Genomic DNA, 24,900 nt, shown 5'->3' on the forward strand with positions numbered 1-24,900 from the left:
GCCAGTCGCTTTTTTTTTTGTCGATTTTTGCTCTCGATCGTTCGCGGATCCACCGTCGTATTACACATTCGAAACGGCGAACGTAATTGCACGGGCATTAGGCGTTCGAGCGTTCTGCATCGAGCTCGACGGTTAGCCCATTTTCGTTCGAAAATTGACACGCTCTGAGAAAGTTGCGGCCCGTCGATCGATTTGCGAGAGTTCCCACCTCCCGCCGTCCCTCCGTCGCAGAAGATCGAAGAAAACGCGTCGATCGTTTCGCGAACGGAACAGATGGTCAGCGATACGCGATTCGGAAAGCTGCTCGAATGTCCACCGTCTCCGCTCTGGAGAGAGATTGTCAACCAATTCAATGGTTGTTTCGATAAATTAATTGATACATATATTTTAAAAATTATTCTACATATTATTGGTCGTTTGTAAATTTGCAAACTGATATTAGATGTCGATGAACACGGTAATATTACGAAGTAATAGGAGACTATATGTAATATTATTCCATAAAATAATCTATGATATTATTTATATTTATATTATGGACGAAACGACGGATTTCGTTAGATTCGTGAACGTAAATCTGGGGCGACTTGTGCAGCCTTCCGCAGTAGTTAAGAACGAAGGGCGGCCCGAGCGTCTGACCATAACGACTCGTTCTACTGCGTTCTTGAGACGTGAAATTCCAGGCACAGTCAACCAAATTAAATCAGAATTATAACCTCCACAATTTTAAAATCAAACTTCCATCATATTGCAAAATCTCATCAAGGGTAGTTTTGGCTCCCCCCCACCCACATTATGTGCTATATCTCGATTAGCATTGAATTTCCAGCAAAATTACCCTCAACAAAATTTCTAAGTTTTCTTGCTCCCCATGCAAATTTTTAAGAATCGATTCCCGTCTTCCACACCCTGGGAAGATCAGTACATCTTCTCTTGTGCTCCAGAAATTAATACGAGAAACGTACGTATAAGCGTTACGATAGTTTTTGCGTGGAAATAGTGTTTTCTATCTCCGGAAAACGTTCCGTTAAATCAGCCAGTGTGTTAATGCGTCTAAAAAACAGGACTCTGAGACGCGTTCGCATGATGGAATCGATTCTCGGGTATCTATGAGTTCATGGTCGCGTGCGTTCGGTCGGTTCACGCGTCTAATATTTCCGCGACGCATCGCGGGCCGTTCTGTGCGAACGCACTCGCGGTATCGAGGCGTGGGTCCGCCGGAACGAGAAAAATGTCTGGCCACTTGGGCAGAGACCTCGTTAATTCGAGAACGAGCATCCGTTACGTGCTCAAAATGCACCGCGCGCGTTCGTACTTTCGCATTCTTTTTAGGGTCAGGCGTCGAATTCTTGTACGACTCGACGAACAAAGAGACCAGTCGATTCGATATTGTTCCCTGGTACTAACCAGACGTGTTTCAAATACCTCAAAAGTCTCGAGAAAGGACTAAAACAGTTAAAAGATGTTCCTTACTAGTGGAATTATAAAATAAGTCATGTGATTAGAAACTAGCAGTGGTTCTAGAAAGATGCAATTAATAGTAAAAGTACTAGATTTGTGAAATATTTTCTGTAGCTCTACATGTTTTATTAGACACAATTTCGAAAGTTTATCTCTCAGACTGAGTCCAAAAACAGAAGCTTCGTCCCATACCCCTAAAAGAAATCGTTTCCGAAGAGTCGAGGCTCCTAACGTTTATCCAATCCTTCTCGCCCTAAAAAAGAAGTGGGACGGATGCTCGAAGGAAGAAACTCGTCCAAAGAGTCCTGAGGGGGGCCTAAAGGGGACTCGAATCTCAAAGGACCCGTCATGCATCTTCAGCCGAACGAGCGTCCTCCGGAGCCGCGGAGCTCTTGACGGTGCTGTCCTCTCGACGGGGCCGTATATACCCGAGGTTTCTGCCCTCTCCAGGCCTGTTCAAGGCCCAACGCGATCACAACCGATCCCGTTACTCCCCCACTCCCGGGGACCCAGCGATCGCGCGTGGTGGGCCGCGAAGAATGGTGGGGGTCCACGTGGAGGCAACGACCCACTGACCTTGATCCGGAGGATTCACCGAGGTGGGGGAAAGAGGAACGGCCAATCGGGGCCACGGTCGGGTTCCCCACCTTTCTCGTAACAGTGACCCAGATTTCCTTCCTCTTCCTACTCCCCCACCTGCTCGACTGTCTCCCACCTGCAGCTGCATTCTCTCCCGCGTCGCCTTCTATTTAGGTCGTTACCCTTCTCCTTCGCGGGTAACCTGCTTACCCGCGTGATTATAGATTTCGAATTATTTGTTTAATTATTTCTGGCCATCGGTGGAGGGGAAAGTGGTGAAAAATTACTGTATCAATTTATGAAATACGTTCTGCATATGTGTTTCGCGTGTGCTTTAAATGTATAAAATGGGCGATCTAGTGACCATTGTGAGCACGGAAGAGCGTGGTTTAGTCTTTTAATTTTGTACCAGATGATACCAAGAAAAGATCACGTCCAATCCCAAAGCGATAAATCATTGAAGGGTTTTGGGTATGCGAATGAAAACGCTAGATTAAAAAAGAGGCTGCACGATGTTTTTATTCAACACAGCGATTATATAACAGGGGGTTCAATAAATAAAATGAAGGGATGAGGGGATGAAGAATGACGAAGAATGGATCATGGTAGTTCTTGATAGGGGTATTGGTCCGAACCGAGCTCGGGAGCCCAACCCCTGTAAGGTTGATTGACCTCTTCCTGCGACCTGTGCCATTGCTCGTGATGGATCTCGGGTTTCACTATTCCGTAGGACACCCTGGCAGGGTAAGATGGCGGTGGCGACAGGAGAGCCTTGAGGGCCACTGCTCCCGACAGAAGAAGGGACATCAAGCCTGCTCCTAGTCCCTTCATGCCTATCAGGCCTATCATAGTAATCACGATTGGAAGGACGATTATGGCCTTTAGCTTCAGGGCCAGCAGGAGTGGCAGCAGGATCTTCTTCAACTTGGTACGGGCTGGAACGAAAGGGAAATATCGGGGGTCAGAAATCTCTATAATCAAATCCCCTTTTCCGAGGATTAAAAATCATATCTTATATATTTCAAATGGCGGGCGATGTATCGATCCACAGAGGGCGTTAGTGTAACCCTTCTACGTTGCACAGTTAAGGAACTGCGCGGTCGGTCGTGTAAACCGTTGGAAACTTCTCTCCATAGCAATTTTCAATCGTAAATTGTTATTGTTACCGATGGTATAATAAGGCAATAACCAGAACTTGCACCTTTCATGCGTATAATTATCCATTTCTCAAGATAACTGTATTAATTTCTATCAAATATGGAGCACTACAGAACTTTGTTTTTAACTTTTCAAAGGGGGTTTGTATTTTTTACGGCTTATCCTTCATAAAATCTCGAATACTAAAAAATGGTATATAGTCCGCTCCAAGCTTTTGAACGTCAGTGTGGTTCTCAGTGATTAATCGCGACGGATCGTGAACTTTTTCCCCTGTTCGATGAACCGCGTCCTGTTCGGGGAAAACAAACGCGGCCCACACTCGAGGGATTCGGTGGGATTAAGTGAAATTCGTCGTTGGGCGAACGGTTTTGGCGGGGAGTAGGGGTTTCTAGGAGCGTCTAATGGCCACTTATCGGCGAGTCTACTTTCTTCGACATGTGGCACTCTCGTTCAAGGTCCTCGTTCGACGTGTTCTCTCTACGGCCGTCCCAGAAACCCGGAATCCCGATAGTGGCCCACTTCTTCCCTGCATCAGTCGTTGTTCACGCGGATGCGGAGGAAGTGGGACGCGTCTTCGCGGCTTTCTATGCTCGAGACACGCTACTTTCTCCCCCTCTTCGCGTCCTTCTTCACGGTTTGGCGTCGCCTCTCGTCGAGACGCTGACGGCGTAGCGTCCAGATTCGTCGGGAGAACGCGAAAAAGTCCGTAGGTAATTTAGCCGGCGTGAAAACGGGTCGACGAAAGAGGAACGGGAGAATCGGTGGGCGCAGCCAATCGGAAACCGCGCCACCGGAAGTGCCACTTTCCGGCCAATCGTCGTTTACCGCGGTGACTTACTTCCACCTTATTGGAGACACTTTCGAAAGGCGAACTGCTATAAGATCGCGATCGACGCGCGGTCCATTCACAAGGGAGATCGCGGCGTCCGAGTTCGCGTGACTTTGGCGCCAACCGAGATCTCGTGGGCTTCGTGGATCATGCGTAGAAACCGACGAATTTTCAGGAGATTTTTACGTTTTTAACGTCGACTCAATATCTCATGAAATTCCGTGGAATGCTGAATTTTTTTTTATCGATACTGATACTCTCATGGACTCTTATCGAATACTGTAGAATGGATTGGGATGCATAAAATGCACTTCTGAACCGTAAAATGCGATTCCAAACCGACTTATCCTGTTATTTATGACCGTTTGATACCCGTTGATTTAATTTTTTTTCATGGTTATTAATGGTGCAATCAACAGAATTTATGCCTTCGAGTTTAATTGGGTTTAAAGAGTACAAATTGGACAGATTTATTGGTCAAATTATCTTGATTACTAAGTCACGGGTTTGAATTATCTTTTGAGGTCTTTGGTATGCTTGTTTTCCATTATTTTGACATCTTTTCGAGTGTGTAATTCATACATTGGATTGTTACTGAATTTCACAGGAAAAAATTATATTTTATATCTATTTTGGCTTGTAATTTTAGCAGTATTTTCAAATATATCCTTTTTCTCTCTCTGTAGATTTCTGTAGAGATTCTATATGTTTGTTACATCTCTGTAGCATCAATATCCAAGTCAGCAATTCCTGAAGTGGACGATATCGCCCTCTAGGAAACGTTGGCGCAACATTCGTCTTTTTAAATAGGAAATCGTGCTAAGTTACACTTTTACAATATTTCCTTTCCAATGGGTTACAAGTTAATTTTTGTAGATTAAAAAATGTCGTTATCATTTAATTACATATTTATGACATCGTTAATTCTTGAGAAGGGTTCCATAAAATTGAACTGATCGGTTACATTATGCAACAGAGATCTAACTAAACTCTCCACAAGATCAGAATTTTCTTTCCAAGCAATTAAAAACTCTCTAACTCAGAATTCTGTCGCAAAATCTATAAATCCTTCGAACGTAACCTCACCTTCTGAAGCCCCGGTTGTCAGTGCCCTAAGTTCCACCCCGACGTCCTTCTGGCCCAGAGCGCGACCAAAGACGTCAGCAGTGGATCCATCGCTGGGGAAATGTACCTGAACCTTGCGAGTCCTCAGAAACTTCTCGATCCTGCTCACGAGGGGGTCGTCGCTGAGTATAGTTTCACGGTCCTCGTCCACGTCCACCTTCTCCAGGGTGAGCATGTCGCCGTAGATCCCAATACTGTTCCTTTGGTTCAGCTCGTCCATCGATTTGATCAACTTGGTCTCCGTGGTTCCCGTAACCGTGACATCCTCAGCGACGACGCACGCCGTCAGCGCCAAAAGGATCAGCAGTTTCCCGTGCATTATCGTATTGCTATCGCGAGGTCGAGGCTCTGATTTTGACTGTTTGCCCCCAGGGGCTATTTTTCTTTTATACGTCGGCCCGCGATCGATGGTGGGGCCAGTTTGAACCATTTGGCAAGCGACGTGCAAGGACCGTGGTGTCAGGAATTTTAATTCCAACGTCTCTCCCCGTGGCATGCACGCCGATGGTCTCGTGACGTAGAGTCTGTCGATAGAAACTAATTTTCCTTTTACCCGGGATCACTTTCGAGCGATCCACAGTTCCTTCGTCAGAAGCATTGTTTGCAAGGAAAATAAATATAGTCGACGGAATCGCACCTCTCGCGAATCGCAACGTCAGTGGCAGTATTATGTTCGGTGGTCCCTTATGGGTTCTTAATTGATTTAGAATTATACGCGTGATTCGTTATACCGTCACGTGCGGAGTAGTACACGTTTTAGATTCGACCGGGGAGCGCCCATTAGAACGAAAAGTCGATGAAGAACTTTATAGAGTATTATATATGGCAATAATAGATGATCGCGATAGTCGGAAGCTATGGATCTGTCGTTCGATCGAATTTCATCTTCGTCCAAATTGGAAAACAAAACCAGTCCACCAGACGCGACTAGAAAGCGATAAACCGTGACTCAGAACGTGAAACAGTGTCGCGCATGGACACACAATGGGATCTCATGCTGCAGAAGGAAGCATAAAGGGTGGAATCCGTTCGACAGGTACAATGGTTCTTTGTCGCGCGCAGAATGCCGTGTCTCCACAAAATTCATCGTCCACGCGTTTCATTGCCCATCCTGCGAAGGTGAATGTCGCCGGACAATTGCCAATAAGTTCCTAATGGAAGTTTAATTCGAGCCAGATTATTACTTAGTAGTCTTTAAACTAGTTGTGGCTGATGTTCTTCCAGAGGGATTTACTTTTTTTTTGTTAAATGGTTGAAGCCATATGGTACTAACTGGATAGCACCCTTTAGTAGACATAACACATAACAGCAGCATAAGATATCAAATTAGCTCCACCAATTTAAAAAGATTTCGTTCCATTCGAGTCTGTGAGTCTTTCGGCAGCTTCATCTTGTCGAGCATGAAATTTGAAAACCTCGAAGTGTCGGAACATGCAACGTGAAAAAAGATTTGATTTTTCTTCGAAGCAAACAGGTGCCCCGCCATAAAGAGATTATGGTAAAAAATTAGGTTTCATTGGTCGTCGTGTGAGGCGTAGCGGCATGCAAAATCGGCGTGGCCCGAATCTTTCTGCGAGCGAGAACGAGAGAAATGGAACGGCGTGCATGATGGAAGAAAGGGAAGGAGAACACCGGGAAAAAGAGAGTACAGCGCCGCCGGTGGAAGCGAGAACGAAGCTTTGGTATGCCCGCGGACCGATCGGAATCGCATATGAGCCTCGGCGATCGTCGCCGCGCGGCGCGATAAAGATGTCGATATTTCATGCCCGTTGAAACTAATCACGTACGACGTGTTTTCTATGCACCGAGGCCTTGCCGGCCCGAACCGTGCATAAATAATTTCTTCAAATTAGAAATCGACGCTGCTTTCGACGATCGACACCGCTATGACGAAGCCACACACCGAACGATCGAACCAGAAGCGCTCATTCTACTCAAAATCCATCCTAATCTCACCAAACTGGTTCCTTAATCTTCATATTCGTATTTTTGTAGATTAAAATTTTGATTCTAGTTTCTTTTTATAATTTCATGAGTGTGCAATTTTCATTTTGGAATCGTTTGTCGAGATCCAACAATATGGCAGTCTTCTGATAGCTACCATTTAGTTACTCTTTAGGGGTTTCCAGGAGGGCAGAGGGAAGGTGTTTCATACTATTTGAGATAAAATTTGTTACACCAAGATTCTTATTCTTAGGGTCATGTTTATAGACTCAGTTGTTTTCCTCGTGAATAAGTATTTGCAACATGGCCCACTTTCGATGGCTACTTGGTTATTCTTTAAGCCCTCCACATGATCCTCCCACAGTATTAGAACGATGATCCAACTTGGTATCAAAATGCTCAAAACTTGGACTCAACTATCCACCTAATCCATCTTGTGTTTACCTCAGCATATTATCAATAATTACCACCAACTCTACATATTATTAGCACCTGCCAGTATGGAAAAAAACGTACGCAGAATAAACTGAATAATATAAATACTCCATCTTGCATGAGTGCATCTTTCACTCTATTGTATATTACGGATATTGCGTGGAGAAGGAAAAATCCAAGACATTCTTAATAGAAATAATTTATTAATACAGAAGAGTACCAAATAATTTACGTGTTGTATAAATTACTAATCTAGCAGTCGATTGTGAGCCCAGCAGTCCTGAGGGACGAGCCAGGCTCGAATTATGGCCTCCATGGTGGATGCTGTTGCCACCGATCGTAGAGTCGATATTGCCCTAATGGGCTTCGTTCATGCTCGGTACCTGAGCAGAGTACGCCATCGACTGGGCGTCCTTTCCATCGTCGATGTCGAAGCTTCGCTTATAGTAGCCTTGAGATTGAACTCCGGTTGCTGAACCGGCTGACCAGGCTTGGCCAGTATTGTCCAGCCACGCGGGTGTCTGTTGGGCGTTCTTGCTGAAGAAACCACCGGGTCCAGAGCCGTTGCTGCCGAACAGCTTTTGGAAACCCAACACACCGGCCAATAGGAGCGCCATTTTGCCAACGAACAGAGCCTTCAACACCAGGAGGCCTAAACCTCCGAGGAGGATGGGCACCAGAGCGAACAGCTTCAGTCCCACGACGGCGATCAGGGGCAGGATCATCTTCTTGATCTTACCACGACCTGGAAACCAGACGTTGAAATGGTAAATTTGGGTTTCGAGTTGATCAGGAACGGGATAAATCTTCCGTCAGACTCCTAAATAGTCAGAACTTTGCATTATCGTTTGAATGTTTGTTACTGTGAAAGCAAAGATCCAGAGTTCGACTGCAGAGTATTTGACAATGGGCAGACGAAGAAGAGGCTAAGTCGCATACGTTTAGAAAGTTCTTAGGGAATGAATATTTGAATCTGCTTAGAGTAAAGAGGTTTATGATCGCGTTGCAAAGATCAAGAACAGAAAGTCGCTTAGATAGGTATGTTGTCCAAGAAATTAATCCCCTGCCATACAATAATGTGTCTGACTCGTCACAAGTTCTTCATGTCAAGTTTCACAATTTAAGCCATTCACTCGTTATTTCTGCAAAACAAATCTATATTTTTCGTAACCAATAAATTGTAAGTTAAGGGGTTAATTCTGGGTAAATGACACATTCTTGCTCAAGTCTCTCGTCAATATCCTTTTAACGGATCTCTGAAAACCGTGAACCTAGAACGAAAGTTTAGGCCAAGATACTTCGTCCGGCCAACATCCTCCACAACTTCGCTCTTCGAACCATCGACGGGGGATAGAAATCTACCGAGTACCGACCCCAAATTTTCTCGAATCAACGAAGAATTCCCGAAGTGTACTTCGCGAGAACCGAAGTCCGAAGAATGTCAAGATCTCCGCAAACGTTCGAACGCAAACACTCGAAAGTGTATTTGCACGAGTCGCCTAGAGTCAGGGAACAGGACCAGCGTCCTTTTTCGTATCGCGGAGCAGGGTTTCAGAAGGAAAGGGAAAATCGGTAGGCTCGCGAGGAACGAGTTTATCCGGAACAGGTTGCCCCGGCGACGAGTACAGATATCACGAAGGTGAAAGGCTCGGTTTATTCGATGACGCCGCGGATCCGTGACGTTGAATGAGTCGAGGTATCGTCCAAGGGAGGGAAGCATTGCGTAACCAGGCTCTATCATAGCGGAAGATGGAAAGTTACCTTCGCTGAGAGCGCGGGAAATCGATCCGTCCTCGGGCATGCTCAACTTCAAGCTGTGGGACTTCATGAAGGACATCGCGGACTCGTACAGCATGCTGATCAGCTTCATTGCCCTATCGGACGTGTCGTTCGGCAGCTCGTTCATTATGTCCATCTCGGCCCTCAGATCTTTTCCGCTGCGTTCCACTGTAATTAATAATGGTACACTTTCAAAACTGTGTTCTTTCTGAAGGTAAATAGGTACAATATTCTCAAGAAGAGATTCGTTATAACTTGGAAATGGAGTCGAACAGGGCACACGTTTATATGAACTTCAGTTACTGTTCTTTCGTGTAGAATCTATCTCTGAAGTGTAGTATTATTTCGGAACTCTGTCACCCCGATGGAGTTAAATAAACCATGAAATATTTTTATCACAGTGTCTTCATGCAAGTATCGATTCGAAATCCCTGTGTAAGACTCACTCGGCGTATCCCGCACGAACTTCACGCCGTCGACGATGTCGATGTCGCTGGACCTGGCAGCCCTGTCCAGGGTGCTGACGGTCTTCACGAAGATGCAGCTGAACAGCGCGTTCTCTTGCTCGAGGCAATCGAGATCCCTGTTCGTCTGCGCGTGGTTAGATTCTGGTGCGGGCACAGCCATCGCGGACGCCGCCAGAAGTCCCAAAATCACCAACTTGTTCATGGTCACAAGTATCCTCTGGAACATGCACAACGAAAGAACACGCGTCGTAGACTGAGGAGTACGTTGCTCGGAAAATTTTCGGGGCAAAGTGTGATCTGACCTTCCGTACCGTCTATCTTTATAGGTGTGCACCGGCAGGGGACCCTCCCCAATATCCCCACTCCGTTCGATGACGCGTATGACGACGACAAACGGCCAAAGGCACGTCGGCCGTCATCGTCGCGTTGCCCACCTTCCAGCAGACGGGAACTTTCTTCGATAATTTTTTAAACAAACGGCCGACCGACTCTTTCGTGAGTCGACGAAGCAGTCGTAGCTGGGCGGACCTTAGTCCAGGCGATCCCTGATATTGGTGGTCCGCGTAGGTCCCCGGGATTTGGGTCAGTAGGGGAAACCTAGTCAGGGACCGTCTGGGACTTGGGTGCATCTCGAGGTTGATGCGTTTAAGACGACGGATGAGAGGGGGGCGAGATTATGGGAGACGTAAAAGCCGTTCGAGAGGCATTATATGCAGCATGCGTGGATTAAATTTGGAAGAAAGTTGTTTTGTAGCGAGAGAGAAATTCAATTGTCATTGTAACTCCACGGGGATTCGAGTTTGTTAATTGTTTCTTTCGAAAATTTCGTAGAGAACACTTTTCTCGTTTTGTTTGCTCAATGCGTGGATCACTGGGTTAATATAGCTTAAGGAAATTGTAATAAAATTTTGCATTTATCTGGAATCAGAAGAGAATTGTGTGTTGGCGGTCGAAAACCTTTTCATCGTTTATTTCTAAAGAACATATCTGCTCAATTAACGCTTAATATCGTCGCGAACACTGGAAATAGCTGGAGATTCCAATGCCTGGTACGCGGGATCACGGGAGTCTCCCAGTCATTGGAATCTCCCATGATCCCGCGTTCCAGGCATTGAAATCTCCAGCTATTGTCAGCGCTCGCGACAGAATTAGGCGTCAATCGAGCAGATATATTCCTCTGAAATTTTACTACAGTCTTATTAATCTATATTCAAACCATACTAGCAGATCAATGGGCCAAAAAGTGTCACCCCTTACCTTGTCTCGACGATTCACAGTACGAAACAACTTTCCTGTTCCTCGACAAATATTTCAAAGCTATATTTAACTCAGACTTGTCATAGAATCCAGTAACTTTCGACGATCCTTCCGGAATTTACGATTAAAAATCCGTCGTTAACGAATATCCTTCTTTAAAAATTCCCCCCAACCAGTCCTTATCACTTAAAAGCCGTGACGAATAATTAAATCGAAATTCATTGGCGTTTAGTCACCGTCGAGAAATCAAATGCCTCGGCATTCATACTTTGCATTCCAGACCTCGTTGTCGAGATCTCTGGTGGATGTACGCCGCGAATGGTTCGATTTTACGAGCGGACAGGTAAACGAGCGACGTTTGTCCAACGATTTTAAAGCCTGAAAGCGCGGCTATCGCAGCCTGCCGTTAATAATGGTTATTGTCTAACGAAGAAGAGGACTCTGGACAGCTGAATATATTCGAGGCTTCGGGGACGTGTGTAATTCTCCTCGAACTTCTTCCACGCTCGTCCATACTCGCGGTCGTTAGAATCGAAAATCTTCCACGGACGAGGTCGGTGCATTCAGGTAACTCCACGTGCATCGAGCTGTTCACCTTGACCCACAGACACGTTGGTCGTTTGAAATCACGGGTTACATCATCGACGGGTTCTCTGATATAACACCCATTCGAACAATTTCCCTTTTTGTTAATAATGTTCGTCGCGACTGTCGTTCGTCTCCTTCTACCTTGGACTTGGATAAGAAAACGTTATATCAAATATAAATTGACACTAAACGATCATATATAGTAATGGGTGATCTACCGGGTTTGTCGATTATTTCATTTATTTATCCTCATTGGAATTTGTAATTTAACCTGTTTAGTCAAGGAAAAACCGTAGATAGAAGTGTTGTTATACATTTTTCTAGGTCTACAATGTATCAGTGACTTCGCCAAAATTGTTACGATCATCACTTTCACCTGTCCTCCTTCTCGTTCGAATGATAGAGCATTCAGGCGCCCGGTGATTCGTAGAACGGAGGATTTGCTGTAATTCCAATTAACCTCGAATCATTTCAGTATCCAAACACGTGCCCCGTTTTAATTGAAACGTCTTACGCGAGCGTAATTTAACGATCGTCGATAAGTAGCCCAGAGGATGTCGCGCGTCTGACAAACAATGTACAACAATGCGTATCTCATCGGGGACATTTGTCGTACGGCAACCGCCTCGGAATGGCAACTGCCTTATTCGCGAGAGCCGCCTCCATTGTCTCGCTCCGGGTCTCTTTAAATATTTAACAGTCTCGCGGAACCACGTCGTCTCTTCTCTTAACGGTACCCGTGCTCGAAACGAAAGATTTTCACAGTTTTCTAGGTTACGTCCGTCCACGAAGTCTCTTACTTCCGATCGGTTTTGGGGGAAAAAAGTATCCCGAAAAAGGGCACGGTCGTTTGCAGACGGAGAGAGTGAAAGAGAAACAGGGATCCAGAATGCTAATTGGCAAGCGTTAAACAGAGAAATTTTTTCGCGGCTATTCACGCTGCTTTCGACGATGATTCAATTCCGACGACTGTTGCGTCCGAATTACTTTCTTCCGAATCCAGCCTTCCCACGGCCCGACTCTAGGTCGACATAGTTCTGTTCTCATACGGTGCAAGGTGTACTGAATGCAAACGAGGTATCAAAGCCTTCACAACATCCTTAATCCAAATAATCACAGACGAATTCCAAGATTCTTATATTTGAATTTTGTACATTTGCTCGGCGATAGTGGACTAAGTTCAAGGTCCGTGACACTGGCCACACGAGTTCCAAACGTGGGTTTGTAATTCTCGGTATTCGAGATGAACTTTCTCCGCGCGGCACGATTACGTAACGCGCTGTTGGAAACTCGGGTCGATCAATCGTTATTCCCATTGTTCGATCTAGTTTCCACGGAATCGACTCGCGCAAGATGATATCGCGTGCCGCTGATTGGAAACACTTTCTATGGTTTAGTGCCTTTTGTTTGCGCACGATTTCCAAGCACGATCCTTTATTTGTTCAAATGGTTAGCTTGCTCCTACAACCGAGACCAATCTTCTTCACGCTAATTCCGGAGATCAAGTATGTTTGGCAATACTGAGCGCTAAAAATACTTGTTCCGCGGAGAAAGTGAATTAATCATGGTAATTAATAAGACGATTACAGAAGACCTACTATCCACCCTTAATTTAATTATTTGATAATTGAGACCAGGAGGAACAGGGAAGGAGAATGAAGAAGACGTTGAATAATTACAGATATTGTTTACTTCCTTTTATGTCGATCTCTATAATATTTATAAGGTTCGGATTCCGCCGTTTCGTCCGCCATTTCGAACAGGTCCTGCCTCCTGTATTTACTCAAGGGTACGTTCACGACGTCGTAGCCGCCCGCTGAGTGACTTTGGGCGACCTTCTTGAGCCCGACTATGGCTGCCAAGATCAGACTCATCAAACTGAGAACCACTGCCTTGCCACTCAGAATGGCTAGGGTTTTCAGCGCGATGGGCAGAAGGATCGACTTGATCAGCATGAAACCGACGATCAAAGGTATCAGGTATTTGTTCAACTTCAGCTTCTTCTTCTTGCGAGCTGCAACAAAACCATAATTTAAATATTAGAATTCTTTGAGGAATTCGTCCGGATGTAGAAAGTTGCGAAACATCCTGTTACTGTTTACTGTAAATGAAAAACGGGGATCAGGTTCGAGGTTAAGGAAAATTAAAAGGACATTAAATCGAACGTTTATTTATCCAACCGAGAGGAGAGCTTTTTGGAGCGAGACTTGTCCTGTTAATTAGACAGAATGCAATAAAACTGCGTTACGTTTTTATGGGTTCGGCGATGCATCAGGTGATACGGGAACACCAGGAACAAAAAGGAGGCGCTCCTTATTAGCCATGTTAGCAAAATGAACAAGGTAATAGAGTGAACTGGAGTGGAAAGCACTTATGGTTTTTGTGTCGGCCGGCCACGTGCCGTGAACGATCAGGTATCGCATTACGACATGCATTAGATGCCGGTAACAAGCCTCTGTAATTACACGCTCCTTTAGCATCGTGAGATTAACGTTTCAGCGTAATTTCCTACGATTTTACCGATGGAGGTCTGATCAGTCGACACCGAACCAAGTTCACACGCTTTCTAGGACTTCCTGTCAACGTCTAAAGAACTATAATTCATGATTCGAACGTGAATACGGACATTGGATCTCTTGGAAGGACCAGTTCTGGACTCAAATAGAAAATTATTTTATGGTAAATTGGATCCAGAACACGTGTGATAATTTATTTCGATCTATTAAATCGACGACTTTAGTTTCGATTTATTCATTTTGTTCATCGTTAGGAATCGTAAAATGCAATTTTTAGTGTATTGCAATTATTTGCACTTTCAATTGCAACGCTACAAATTTATTATCCACAGTATCGTACGATGATTTGATCAAACTTAAAATTGTTTCAAGTTAACAGAATTATTCGTTAATAATAATAATATTTGCATTCGATATCAAAATAGAGATTAAGTTCTATTCAACTCAATTATCTACAAAATTAAAATTCCTTTACTACTCCATTCGAACAAATTAAAAATTGTATCAAGTCCCCTTTAATCTCAGAATCACAGGAGTTCATCTCACAAAGATTATCTTGGGACCACGTCCCAATTACTGGAGTTTACCAGTTCAACTAAATTTCTTTCCAGGCCTGGACGGCGTTCAGGTTTCAGTGTTAGCGTTATCTAGGGTTTACAGTTAATTTTCATGTACCTTCCACGGAGGACGATGCAGGGAGGACAGTGTCGACGACGTTCAGGATCCCGTCACCGATCCACTCCGCGGGGCTCCTGGTGTCATCCGGCTGCAGCCTCCGTACATCCTGCATCACGGTGGGCCGTGTGGTCTCCGTGGCCGTCAGCAGAGGCAGGAAGAGCAGCGGGTACAGCAGCAGCATCCTCCTGTCGCATCCGGCGCTGTTCACCAGCGTCGCGCCAGAATATCAACCAACAAATCGACGAAACGTCGGGTACACTTCGATTCCCAAAGAGGCTCGACCTAGGGATGATGTTAATTTTCACGAGTCACGAGCGGATGAAACGTCACGTACTGTGGAGGAAGTGCACCTCGCGGCAGCTTGACGAGGAGTGTTCCGAGGTAGCACGGGGATTGGCCCGAGCTGGAATGACACGGGGACCGATCGCAACGGACGACGGACGAGCTTGCTAGCAAATTGAAATGTCAACTGACATTCGTCCTAGGCCGGACCATTAGTTTATATAGCTGGATCGCGAAAAGTCCAGGGAAGGAGACCATCTATGTTGGTACTGACGCGTGACGAAGGATTCGTCTACCATCCCCCGTCCGCCTCCGACCACTGTTCTCTCCGATCATTGGACGACGTCGTTAGCGGGACAGAGCAGCCCCCCGAATATTTCCAGGAGGATGGAGGACTAACGTGCCCGTTGAAACGTAGCTGTGAGCGTCGATCGACCATCCAGGTTCGTTTCACACTCGAGTAATCGGCCCGATGAGTTAGCAGCAGCCAAGTACATCTCTGGCCTGGTTACGCCGACGTCCATTGCGAGGGAGACACGGAGAGGGAAAGGAAACGTTCTGATAATCCTCGAAACGCGAAACTGACAGTGCCTCCCATCGTATGGGGGGGCCTTCGAGTCTAGAAACGCTTTATCGAGGGATCAATCGTGGAATTTTCATAGCAACTTGGAATTTATGATTCGGGGTTTGCACACTTCTGGACAGAGTTTTGCAGAAATTGAGTAGCCGTAAAAATTCGACAAGTATTCTATTTTTATGTTTGGTACCAGTATCCATTGTATTTTTGTAGATTCTAGCCCTTTTCTCTCCAATAGAACTCATGGATAATATTTGATATCAAGCCTTTTTCTCAAAATATTTATTTTGAATTTTGCAGCGTATAACATGTCTACTTATAAAATACATATAAAGATAAGGGGTTAGGAGTTAAGATTGCTCAAAATGACGGAACTTTTATCAGCTTATAGCCGTCGCTAGAGCAGTCCTAACGCGTCGGTTTCGTGAGAAAGAATTGCCAGACTCTTTCTGGAGTTCTTTCTTCGTAACAAGTAAATCGTCGCGCAAATAAAAAAGGGCGTTTCTCTGTCCCGTTACCGAGAACGTCGCGAGAAAAACGGAGAATCTCGGTGTCGTCGGACGCCATTGTCGCTAATTGCCCGGTTCGTCTTCGCGTCGAACGAGCGCGTGTTTCAATTAACATCCGCGAAACGTTCTCCTAATTGCGGTTGCGTAACGAGGAGAGTTCATAAACCTCCCACCACGTCGTGCTAAATCACTGAATAAATTGCAGCCAACGGAATCGCCATGTTCACGGTCATAAATCGCGAAACGTTTAACGTCCGACGCGTTTCACGAGAGAAATCTCGGACGAGAGCCTTATCGATTTCAACAAAATTTGACAGAATAATTAATTCGTGTATACTTTAATTAATAATTTTGAGAACAGCGTATTATAACTGGGTACATTTTTTACTCGAACCTTAAAAGTCCTATACTCATCCTTTTTAATTTTATTTCCGTCTGAGAAATTCAAGAAATTATTTTCTCCATTAAAAATATATAAATATAGTCAATCATCTCCTCAAAATTGATTTTGATACAATTTTTATCGCCAGAGGGATTCGTTTCGAGGGTCATTAGTAATTTTGATCGAACGGATATTGTTTTTAAGTGGACAGTTCCCACGATCGAAGCGATCTATCGGCGCTCGTGCTTTCGATGATTTTCGCGGAAGCGTTCTCGTGCTTCTTACCATTTGGACGGTTAAGACCGTTATCTTTCTTTGAAAATGAAATAGCAGCATCGATCATTAGAGCGACATGCAACGAGCCCCGAAACAAAGGACGAAAGGGGCCCCCGGTAATGATGATAGTGATTCAACATGCCTAGACTTTTTCGTTACCCTGGTTTTCCGCCTCTGCCCCCTGTCCCGTTTCTCGCGCAATTATTCGCGGGCCGCGTTCGCGCAGGAAGCAGCGAAATTATCCTTAGCTTCCTCGAGAAGCGACACAATGCTCTTTCAGCTGGCACATGAATGAAACGCCGACATCTGGGTTCCTCGCTTCATACGCGAGGGATTCAACTAATGCGAGCGTCATTCTCTTGGATAATGATTTCGAAAAAGGATACCTCGGTACGGTAACCCTCTTTGCGCAAATGGCGGCAATTTTGCTACTTTTGGCCAACGTGCTCGAACAAAATGCGAAGGATTTCGAGATTAAACGTACCTTCGATGATTTTCTGCGAGTACTGTGACCACTGTAATCCACTTTCAAAAGAAAAACACGCAAGAACATCTTCGAGGAGAACAGTTTTTCAGGCAAACTCAAAGAAATCGATCATCGACGCCGGAGATAGATTTTTGCGCGGCAAGAAGTAGCGATAAATTGGAGTTTCCGAATCCTGAATTTTATCGCTGAATGTTCTCATCGTTGCCATTGTCAGTTCACTCGTGTCGACGATTATTGTTTAACGGTTCGTCCGATATCGCAGCCCAGAAACAATTAGCGCGTAATTTATCGGCTGTGTGCGAGCATATGGGTTTATGTAGAATTTTTTTTATCGTCGCGCCCAACGATGAAAGTCGAGATGCAGGTCGGGAACAATAAACGAACTGGCAAGTCTATCATTAGCTCTTTAATTGATAAGGGGAAACTTTCTACGAAGGTATTTACGTGAAACGGTGGATAAATTCGGTTTTCATAGAATGCGGGTACTCCAGGATGCGATAAATTGCATCGCGTGCAAATGGTCTTTTCAAAGTTGTAGGATTTGGTGTCGAATCGCTGAAATTGGGGCTGAAAAATCGAGAACGCGAACGCTATAAACGCAAGGTATTTCACGCAAAGGTTAAGATGGTGTACGAAATTGCAATCTCTATCGTCTCACGCAACTGGGCGGGGCCAGAGAACTATTACAGATGGAAAGAAAATGGGACGAAATTAAATGCGAAGAGAAGTCAAAAATTGTACGATTTAGTGGACAAACTACGATTCGAACGAGTTTCAAAAACGGTGCCCTAAAAAATAGAATTACTCTGAACCAATTGCTCGATGACAACTTGTCATTTCCTGGACAATTTACAGAAACGTTTCGGCAAAGAGTGCCCCGAAATTTTCCTCCGTTTAAACCTGAAAATGGGCTCCACGCTCGTGGCAACGATATAAACTTCTTTGTAGGGCATCCTGGGTCGTATTGGTCCCAAGTACGTGGACCAAGGACCATTGTACTCGTAGTTTGTAAAAAGTTTACAAATAAAGACTAACTAATAACTGAAAATAATTCCGTAGGTCCTCCCTCATTTTAATTTCAGTTTTGGCGCCAGTAGCTCCAAGTCGTTTATTATCAGGATTGTTAGTTGGAAAACCGTAATCGTGTTTTTTCTTGATCGAGCCACCCAGATTCGAGTGGTCGTCGATCGATCAGGGGTCTCGAGGACGTCCCTGTTGTCTGTGCAGCGTAACTCAAAAATCAAAGTGGTCGACGTCGGGCGTCTACCAGGTTATTATCCTCCCCCCTGCACCCCGCTAGTACTTCGTTGGCCCCCCTACCAGAAACCCCGTGTTTCTTCCCTCCTACGCGGGCAGTGCAGGGGAGTGCACGTCGACGAGTTGTACCGTTCGACAATATAACCTGACACATATATCGCTGGCAATAATTTGGATCATAGTACTTACCTACCGCACGCATATATTGCCGGCTCGTCGCGCGGTGCTCATTTTTCACGGACTGTCGATCTTCCTGGTAACTGAAGCGTGCCCGGCGTGGTACCCCGACCAGCCCCCCTCGGATCGTCGTTGAGGAATCAAGAGCGCGTCAGTTAGTCCGCGGTCGGTCGCTGTTCAGTCCGTTCCGACGCCAGGCCATTCGTCATTTGCATTTGTCGGAAGAACCTTGTGCAATCGGTTTGGAACTGGGGAAACCAGCTGCCTGGACCGATTCACGGAGCCTACGTTGCATCGTAAGTTTCGTTTCCTCAGAATCTTTGGGACTCTTTCCGATGGTGGGGAGCTCAGGGTTAGGAGGGTCGTTCGGAGCATCAGTTTTTGATTTTTCCACTCGTTCACCTAATGTCTGAAACTTGGACAACCTTAAATTCATTTTTCTGGTATCTGGGGTGACCTGTCGTGGTGTTGGCTGAAGCTTCTGGGTGTTAGCTTCGTGGAAAATTCCTTTTGTCAATCGTTCGACCGGAGAACAGACCAGTGACCCATGACACGAGCTCAGTGATTGGCTCAATGATCCGTGACGAGAGCACATGGATCGTAAATAGACTTTGACCGCACGACACGCCCCAATTTTGTATTATTCGAACTCTGAAGAAGATAACTTTGCAACACTTTCCTCGAAAACCGGTATCTAGTATAATTAATGAAGTTAAATCATAGTTGTTCGCAGCTAGTCTCTAAATTTGTCTTCTTAATATTCTGTCGAGCTGGAATCTAGCTTCTTGTAGTTCTTGTCTGGCTGACGTAACTTCCGCCCCAGGCAAGGCCTTCTAACGTTTTTGCTGAAGACCTGTAGCCTGAAGACTTGTTTTTTAAAAGTTCCGTTCGAACGAACATGCTATGTACCTTGGAATTATATTTCTTCAGAGTTGCTTCTTCTTTGAATCTGTCACCTTTCAACGAAATATCCCTTTTCAGAGATTTCGTCAGACTTTAACCACCTGGAGCAGAACTAGGAAAAGTCATGCTGCCTCCATCATCGAGACGCCCGATCTTGGTGTAGTTGGAAGCATTCGGGGAGGCGGATGAGTTTAGGGCTGGTGGTGTCTGAAGGGTGCTTCGTGACCTGGAGAACACGAGGGCGCCTTGAAGATGTGATTGGGAGTCGCGACTAATCGGCAGAATCGACCCATCCGAAGAGAAGATGAGATCGAGAGTGAATCTAGTTGCGATTCTGCTGACCCTGAACTGCCTGGTCCGCGTGCTGGAGCCATCGAAGCTGGACGAGAAGCACGTCCACAAGGGGCACGTCGTGAAGAAGGCTCTCAGGGAGGCTCAGACCAAAGTCGTGCCTCTGAATGCGATTCTTTTGCACGCGAACGACAAAACGAAGCTCGTCAAGACCTTAACGAGGAACAATGTCCTGCCTCTCTCGAAGAACTACCTGCAGAGTCGAGGTAATATGGCTCGAAGTCAGAAAATAAAATTATCTTTCATAGAAGGATGCTTGATCCCTTAAATATTTTCTTTTCATTGCGACTTCAGAGACGAAAACTTTTGGAACATTTAAAAAATTCAAATAGCAGAGCCAAATACAAGTTTTAATTTCAAAGTGCAATATTTATCAATTTTATAAAGTTACAAATTTTTAATGGGATCCTAATATATGTTGGTGCACTTCATTGAGTTGTTTCTATTTGCTGGTAAACTTTCAGTGCCCTAGATTACCCCTTTTCTTGGTAAGTATCTATAATACTCTACTTCTTATCGTAATATTGAAATTTAAGTTCTCCTAATACTGACGTAACTTAAAGTAAATTTGAATTCTTCGTTATGTGGATGTTCAACTCTCTTATCTGAGCAATTTCGGTGCTATTTAATTTTGAATAATGGTGCCACATATTTAAATTTATATTTAAAAAATCATAAATTCTGGCTGGTTTGAGGAATTCTAATGATTAAAAATATACTGAAACTAATTTTAAATAGTCTTCCATTTTGTAAACATTGCAATTCAATTTGATTTACAAGAACTACTGTTCTACTCTGCACATTCAGTGTTTCTTAACTAAGTGGCCATAGAAAATGAGAACCCAGTACAATTGGATCGATACATTTATTAATCGGATAAAAACACAGAACAGAGAATAATCAACGTCGTCCCCGGTTGGTTGCAGACCGTCCTCGGCGAAAGAAACGAAGAATGGACCGGACGATGATGGCGCTGCTGATGGCGTACAAGATGAAGTTCTTCGCCCTGATCCCGACGATGTTGGGTGGTCTGATCCTCCTGAAGGCCACGGCCTTGCTCGCGGGATTCTTCTTCGCCCTGTTCGCCGCGGTCCTCGGGCTGAAAGTACGCTGACGGAACGTTTCTCGATAACCTCCGCGACGACGAACTCCTCCAAAGTGAGACTGACATACCACTTTATTTCGTAAACGGCTCGCGTAACCGACGATCATCGAGAAAACAATTATTTTTTTTTTTTATGGGCAAGAATGTATAACCGTATCGTTGCCGCAGAAAAAAAAAAGAGAAAGAGCAACGATCACGAACGAATCATTGAACCGTTCTGTCTGTTCGATCCCCCGGGTGCCTCCATATTCGATCGGTCCTCGTCCGATTCGGGCGACCATGTTGAAATCAGGGGCGAAGTACATCCCCCTAGCGTTAAGTTCGCGACAATAAATAAATGGCGTTCGGCGAATAAATAGTTTTCAATTTGGAGCTTACGCATCTAGGTTATAAATATGGGAAACGGTGTCGAGAAACGATTGCGGATTTCGACTCTGACCTTCTCTAGCGTCCCTTCTAGATCAGGCAGGTTCTCCTGGTCGATTGCTTTATAAGCGATTCTCGCACGCATAAAAAGACGCGTCTTCTTTAAGGTTCCGTTAGAAACTCGCGTGCCTGGAAATCGTCGTGTATCGCGTCGAATTGCTTCCCGGGTCGGCTGGGGATTCAAAATGAGTGACAGCTCGGACGCGGTGCCACATCTCTCGTGTGGCACAACCGTACTCGCGTTTACAACGTACGCGTTCTAATTGCTCCAGTTGCACGCAGTCGGCTCGTTCGCTCATTGAGAAAGCAATCGCGTATCGATTCCTGTTCGTCCAGTTTCTTTGCTAGAGTCGCGATTTTCGGAACAAGGCAAAGCTATCTTTTCCCTTTGCGATCCTACAGTTTCATTTCCTCCTTAGAATATGCTCTGATATCGTAACTTTTAGAGTAGGTCTCGCCAGCAACTTGTAGATACTATCTTTCAATTGTATTTTTTCATATATACACGCGTAATAAAGACGCCATTGTTGTTGTTATTATTATTATTCCGTGAATGGAAAATTTGAATCGAAGCGTTCCAATGGGAGATTATAAGATGGATCGTAGATTAATTACGAGTGTGCTCCGACCCTCTGTTGCATTTTCTTGAATATCTAATTGAGTATGAATTATATCTCTAGAATGAATAAATAATTTTTTGGTAGACAAACAATGCCATGCAACAGAGGATTGTCTACCGAAAGTACTCTTGAGATCTGGAGAAATCAGTCCCGGGTAATTCTTGTCCGATTAAAGATTTTACGAAGTCTGATTATAATATTTGGCCCCGTACGATATGCAACTTTCCTCGAGACTGTTCTTCCCATCTCCCTGGAGTGCCCTTAATTGCAGATACAACTAGGATCTCGAGAGAACGAACCTGAGAGGTCGTACATAGTCCAGAAATAGAGTTGAAAATCAGTTCCTTTAAGAGGGTATTCTAGCGTGAATTTTAATTTTATTTTTTGCAAAGAAACTATGACATCTTTCGCAGTCAAATTCACTGGAGCCACGAAATGTTACAATTGACGGTGTCCAGGATTGTTACTACTTTGTTTATTTGAAACGAGAAATCCGCCGAGTTTGGCTATGATAGATACTAGTACGAAAGAAAAGAAACAATTCTCCATATTCATCTATTTTATTTTAAATAAAAATCTTATCTACTGTGCGTTTAAATTTATAAAATAGCCTGTCGAGTAGATTCTTAAACATCGTGGACACCGGTTTTGAAAGCACAGTTATAATAAAAACGTGTTCAAAGTTCGACCATCCTCAAACCTTTGCAAGTACGTTTACCAAAAGTAGAATACCCCCTTGACTCGTCAGACTCTCGAGAGCTATATGTACTATGTACCAAAACATTCTACTACGACGAAAGAACAGCCCTGCTTAGCCACGAGAATACGCGCGTGGTCACTTCGTAATAACAAGTCCAATTGATCGACTCGCTGAACGGTCGATGGGCAGCGTAACGCCATTTTGCAGACGCCGGTTAGCAAACGGAACCCGAAGACTCTGAACCGCCGACTCCGGATCCGGACATCAGTGATGATGTCGCGCCGAGTAGGCCAGGCTGTGCGCGTACTTTTGCGTGGCCTCCGTCGTGGTGGAGTCCGTGGACCCAAGAACGGTCTTCAGGCTCCTGTCCCAGCCCCCTCCGCCCTGCTGCCAGCCGCCATGGTCGTGGCTCTGCTTCTGGCTGAGGAGCTTCTTGAGCCCGATGATCAGCGACAGCACCAGAGCGATCTTGCTGATGATCAGAGCCTTTCCAGCCAGGAGGAACAGAACGCCCAGGGCAAGGGGCACCAGGGCCGCCATCTTCATGGCCATTCCCATCATCATCATGCCCATCATCTTCTTCATCTTGCCGCGTCCCTCTTCCATGCCTCTCTTGAGCTCGCCGGGGCTCGTTTTCGGCAGACGTATCTGCATGTTGAAGCTGTTGAGCAGCGAGGCGACGCGATCCAGCAGGATCTCGGTGAGGATCTCGTCCTTGCTGCCCGCGTTCCGGCCGAGGCTGGCCTCCAGGTCCGCGGTGGAGCCCTTGGGCGCCTCGTCGGTGGTTCTGATCAGTTCGAAGTTCTCCGACAACGGTAGAACGCGCATCCTGCCCAGTCTCTCGAAGAACGCGATCGCCTTCTTCTTCAGGCAAGGCGACACGGCCATGTTCCGGTGCTGGCACTCCTCGTACACCCGGTACATAGCCCTGAAACCCCTGTCCACTAGGCTGTCGTCGTCCTTCGTCGTCGTGGACGCGTAGCCGACCGCACTGCACGCCAACAAGACTAACACACACTTGGACAGATCCATTATCGTCGTCCTGGGTCGTCGATGGGGTGGCACGGTATTAATCCTGACCCGGGGGGCTCGTGGGCAACGTCGAAACTGGACACTCGGAACGTAGACGTTCACCGTGACGAGGTCAGAGCACTTACGCGGGCTTTAGGATCCTCGACTAGAGAGAACTGGCGCCAGGACGAGGCGTCCGGGCTGATATATACCATCGAGTCGTCGTCCTTCGCGGAACGGGGGTGAACCGTCTCCCACGTCAGCAGCCGTACCAACACCGAGGATGCGTCCACACGCGAAACCGCGTCGTCCCCCTCGGGCTCCATTGAAACCATCCAAACAAACCTTCTCCACGCTCGGTTCCCTCGCGTCCCCCCTTCGATTCCCCTCTTTCTCTCCGTTGACCGTAAGACAACGCTGGATTCTCTCATAGAGCATGTGACCCATCCTGACACAGAGACCCACTCAAGAAGGTAGAACGCCCGTGGTCGGTCGTTAAGTTTCGCTGACGCCTGTTGCGATTCGCCCGACGTGCGGCGGGGGGCGGCGATACGATGCACCAGGAAGCGTCCCATTGGCGCGCCTGGCACCGAGACCCCGTTGACCTTTCGACTAGCGTCGTGACGCTTGGAAGTAGTTTTAGGTCGCGGACCGACCGCGTCCTTACTCTCGCGAGTCTGCATCCACCTCTCCGCAACGATCTAGATTTGATCGAGTGAAAATCGATCTCGCGTTAAATCGACGGACGCGACGCACGAACCGGCCAAGCGAATTCAGTAGTCGAGTATTGCTACCCCGAGTAATGGTATTTAAATATTTATATTTTATTGTCGCTATTAGCGACGAGGTATTATTCGAATTAGAACTTCCGTGGAAGCTTTGCAAAGTATGGAAATTGCAATCCGAACTTTTACTTTTACGAGCAAAGTGTGTAAATTATTTTTAACCATTTGCAAAAGGGTTAAAGTAAATTCTCGACCATAAATGGACGTTTATGGAATATGTACACAAAATTTCACGA

General features: G+C 45.6%; 5 protein-coding genes across 5 annotated transcripts; 1 reads left to right on the plus strand and 4 right to left on the minus strand.

Annotated features, from left to right (window-relative positions):
* Positions 1-2,640: 2,640 nt before the first annotated feature.
* LOC122405137 lies at positions 2,641-5,471 on the minus strand. Its single transcript, XM_043409665.1, has 2 exons — positions 5,114-5,471; positions 2,641-2,975 (listed from the first exon to the last, which is right to left on the minus strand). The coding sequence occupies exons 1-2, from the start codon at positions 5,469-5,471 to the stop codon at positions 2,641-2,643; spliced, it is 693 nt and encodes a 230-aa protein (XP_043265600.1).
* A 2,416-nt stretch (positions 5,472-7,887) lies between these two features.
* Positions 7,888-9,979, minus strand: LOC122405387. The gene is made up of 3 exons (XM_043410076.1): positions 9,757-9,979; positions 9,293-9,478; positions 7,888-8,276 (listed from the first exon to the last, which is right to left on the minus strand). Exons 1-3 carry the CDS (start codon positions 9,977-9,979, stop codon positions 7,888-7,890), a joined length of 798 nt encoding a protein of 265 aa, XP_043266011.1.
* A 3,331-nt stretch (positions 9,980-13,310) lies between these two features.
* On the minus strand, positions 13,311-14,997 carry LOC122405448. Its single transcript, XM_043410200.1, has 2 exons — positions 14,814-14,997; positions 13,311-13,636 (listed from the first exon to the last, which is right to left on the minus strand). The coding sequence occupies exons 1-2, from the start codon at positions 14,995-14,997 to the stop codon at positions 13,311-13,313; spliced, it is 510 nt and encodes a 169-aa protein (XP_043266135.1).
* A 4,973-nt stretch (positions 14,998-19,970) lies between these two features.
* LOC122405461 lies at positions 19,971-21,131 on the plus strand. The gene is made up of 2 exons (XM_043410220.1): positions 19,971-20,223; positions 20,944-21,131. The coding sequence occupies exons 1-2, from the start codon at positions 19,971-19,973 to the stop codon at positions 21,129-21,131; spliced, it is 441 nt and encodes a 146-aa protein (XP_043266155.1).
* Positions 21,132-23,132: 2,001 nt separating this feature from the next.
* On the minus strand, positions 23,133-23,900 carry LOC122405349. The gene has a single exon (XM_043410029.1). The coding sequence runs from the start codon at positions 23,898-23,900 to the stop codon at positions 23,133-23,135; it is 768 nt and encodes a 255-aa protein (XP_043265964.1).
* Between the last annotated feature and the right edge of the window lie 1,000 nt (positions 23,901-24,900).

The sequence above is a fragment of the Colletes gigas genome, unplaced genomic scaffold, assembly GCF_013123115.1.
Source record: "Colletes gigas isolate AHSC1104 unplaced genomic scaffold, ASM1312311v1 Colletes_gigas_Sc00004, whole genome shotgun sequence".
Taxonomy (NCBI): Eukaryota; Metazoa; Arthropoda; class Insecta; order Hymenoptera; family Colletidae; genus Colletes; species Colletes gigas.